This window comes from Heterocephalus glaber, unplaced genomic scaffold (assembly GCF_053883595.1).
Source record: "Heterocephalus glaber isolate CG9 unplaced genomic scaffold, H.glaber_assembly_v1.0 deba00001461, whole genome shotgun sequence".
NCBI lineage: Eukaryota > Metazoa > Chordata > Mammalia > Rodentia > Bathyergidae > Heterocephalus > Heterocephalus glaber.
In genome coordinates, this window is record NW_028258308.1 from 49,126,414 (window position 1) to 49,129,406 (window position 2,993).

Consider the following 2,993-nt stretch of genomic DNA (forward strand, 5'->3'; position numbering starts at 1 on the left):
GATTCATAAAAACTTGACAATGTGTCTTCATCTGCCTGATTTGCCAGATCTAGCACTGTGTTAACTCTGGCTCTTCCTGAAAGTAAAAATGACCATGTAAGGTAAATATTTTTAATGTGTTCTGGATACGAGGATAGCCACAATAGCACAGCTACAGGCCCTCATGAAATGAGACTTAGAAATGCTTCAGGAATTGGCAAGGACAGTGGGATAAGTGTGTTCAAATGTGGGGGAGGATTGTGAGAGGGAATCATGACAATGTGTCCACTAAAATACTAGTTTCAAAAATTTGAACATTCAACTAAGTTGTTGATCTCACTCTAAAAAGGTCCAAAGATGTAGGGGTGAAGGGAGGGGAAGGGGAAAGGAAAGAAGGGAAAGGAAAAACTATGAGAAAAGAAAAAAATTGGAAATGATGTCTATGTAAATAGGGAAGGGTGGAGGGGGTGAAGGGTTCACAGGTAATGGGGAAAAAATAAGAACCACATCATGTACAGGTAGAAACACCCAATGATAAATGTAAATGAGTTGTATATCTAAAATGTACCAATAAAAGAACTTAAGAAAAAAAAGAAAAAAAATATTTGCAAAGGTTTCATTATATTCTCTTTTCTCTTTCTATGTCAGCAAATTAATTCACATTAGTGAAAAACACATGGCCATTATTAGATGGGAAAGAAGCAATAAAGAAAGATTAATATGAGGGTGGAGAATATACAAGTATTTTGCCACATTGGATGATTTTTGCAATAGTACAGATTAAATTCAGTTTAAGTGGTGGAAACTAAATATTTTTCAAGTAGTGATACACTGCTGCATATGCAGAGGCACAAATTTGCCTACAATTTCCCAGAATAGATTCTCTGAGTCACTCTTCCCAGGGCTCCCAGGACCTCCTTGTTCCTCAGGCTGTAGATCACAGGGTTGAGCACTGGGGTGAGGAAGATGTAGAAGACAGCCAGAACCTTGTCCTCTGCTGGAGACTGGAAGGACTTTGGGTGGAGATAAGTGTAAGCAAATGGTGCATAGTAGAAAGTCACCACAGTGAGGTGGGCACTGCAGGTGGAATAGGCCTTCTTCCTGCCTTCCCGTGAGCGAATGTGGTAGACAGCGAGAAGGACCTGACCATAGGAACACAGAATACCCAGGAAAGGAAATACAAGAAAGACGATGGTGCTAATAAACACAGTGTACTCATAGACCCTGGTGTCCATGCATGCCAGAGTGAGCATGGATGGGACATGGCAGAAGAAATGATTGATGGCTCTGGACCTGCAGTAAGGGATATGGAGGATGTAGACTGTGTGAGCAAAGGAGTTGATAACACCCATTGTCCAGGATCCCAGGATCATCAGCACACACACTTTTCTATTCATGAGGGTGGGGTAGTGCAGAGGGAAGCAAATTGCCATGTAACGGTCATAGGACATAGACATCAGGATCAGTCCTTCTGAACCTGCTAAAGTTGCAAAGAAGAAACTCTGCACCCCACACCCAATAAAGGAGATGGACTTGTTTCCAAATAGGAAACCAGAAGCCATCTTGGGCACAGTGGTGCAGATGTAAATGAGGTCCATGAGAGAGAGCTGGCTGAGCAGGAAGTACATGGGTGTGTAGAGCTGGGCATCCAGAAGAATGAGCAGGACCATGCACAGGTTGCCAGCCAGGGCCATCAGGAATATGGGGACTGTGAGAGTGAAGAGGAAAAGGCCAAGGCTTGATGGGGGGAACAGGCCCAGGAGGAAGAAGTCGGTAGAGTTCTCATTGTAATTTTCCATGGTGCACTCATATGGTTTTTCTGAAGACAGCCACAACAGTGATAGGTAGAGATTGCCATTAGCTAATTTTGAAAAATTCTTTAAGATAATAAGAATGTGAATCATTCCTAACATTGTAAAACTTAAAAATCAATACTTAATCTTACCTATTTAAAAAGATAAATATTATTTTCCTCCTGAGAATTTAATATTTTATGAGGGATCTACTTCTGAAAACATTTTAAGAAATATGAAAACTTGCAAAACAATAATATTTCTATTAAAACTTCAAGATGTGAATAGTTTATTTCCCAATGTGAACTTAGAAATCATCAAATTCTGATGTTATATTTTTCAAAACACTTGTATAGAAAATGAAAGTAAATGTACGTATTAGGTCCATATCATGAATAAAATTCTAATTCTCTCATGGTATGACTTTTGCATTGTTATTTACTTCTTAAGCAAACTGTCACTTTTTAAAAGCATATTTTCTTTTTAGATATCCTTGTCCAATAATCCATTTGTGAAACTTCCTTACATCAGTTGTCCTTATTGTGTTATTTTGCTTAGAAATCTGGAATATAATCTTACTGTCACATACCTCTTTGACAATCATAGTAATTCCTACACTTGAGTTTAAAGGTTAACCATCACCTGTTCTCTTTCCACAACTCCCTCAGTATCAGAACATGAATAGTGCTCTGTACGATTTAAGAGGAGACATAAAGGTGGATAACAGGGACTTTAAAAGATGCCAGGGTCAGTCATCACTTGGCAAATGTAAAGTTATATCACAATGAGATACCTTTGCAAATTCAGTAGTAGAAAATTCATTAATGAAACAAATAAAACAAAAATTTGTGACAAGAATATGGAATACTTGTAAATCTTTGTGCTTTTTTTCTTTTTTCTTTTTCTTTTTGGTACTGGGGATCGAACTCAGGGCCTTGAGCTTGCAAGGAAGGCACTGGAACCAGCAAGCTAAATCCCCAGCAAAATGTTCTTTTCTTTTTTATTTTTTTGGTACTGGGGATCGAACTCAGGACCTTGCACTTGCGAGGCAGTCGTGGTGCCACTGAGCTAAATCCCTGGCCCCTCTTTGTGCTTTTTTATAGTCATTTCAAATGATGCTGCCAATGTGGAAAATAATGTCGTGATGCCTCAAAAAGGAAACAAAATTTGAATATGAAGTAGTAATTCCATCTTTACTGTGTACATCTAGGAGATAATACA

The 2,993-nt window shown here is 38.7% G+C and overlaps 1 protein-coding gene across 1 annotated transcript; it reads right to left on the reverse strand.

Annotated features, from left to right (window-relative positions):
* Positions 1 to 783: 783 nt before the first annotated feature.
* LOC101712268 (olfactory receptor 2L3) lies at positions 784 to 1,868 on the reverse strand. The gene has a single exon (XM_004870976.2). The coding sequence runs from the start codon at positions 1,776 to 1,778 to the stop codon at positions 840 to 842; it is 939 nt and encodes a 312-aa protein (XP_004871033.1). The 5' UTR covers positions 1,779 to 1,868; the 3' UTR covers positions 784 to 839.
* Positions 1,869 to 2,993: the final 1,125 nt, after the last annotated feature.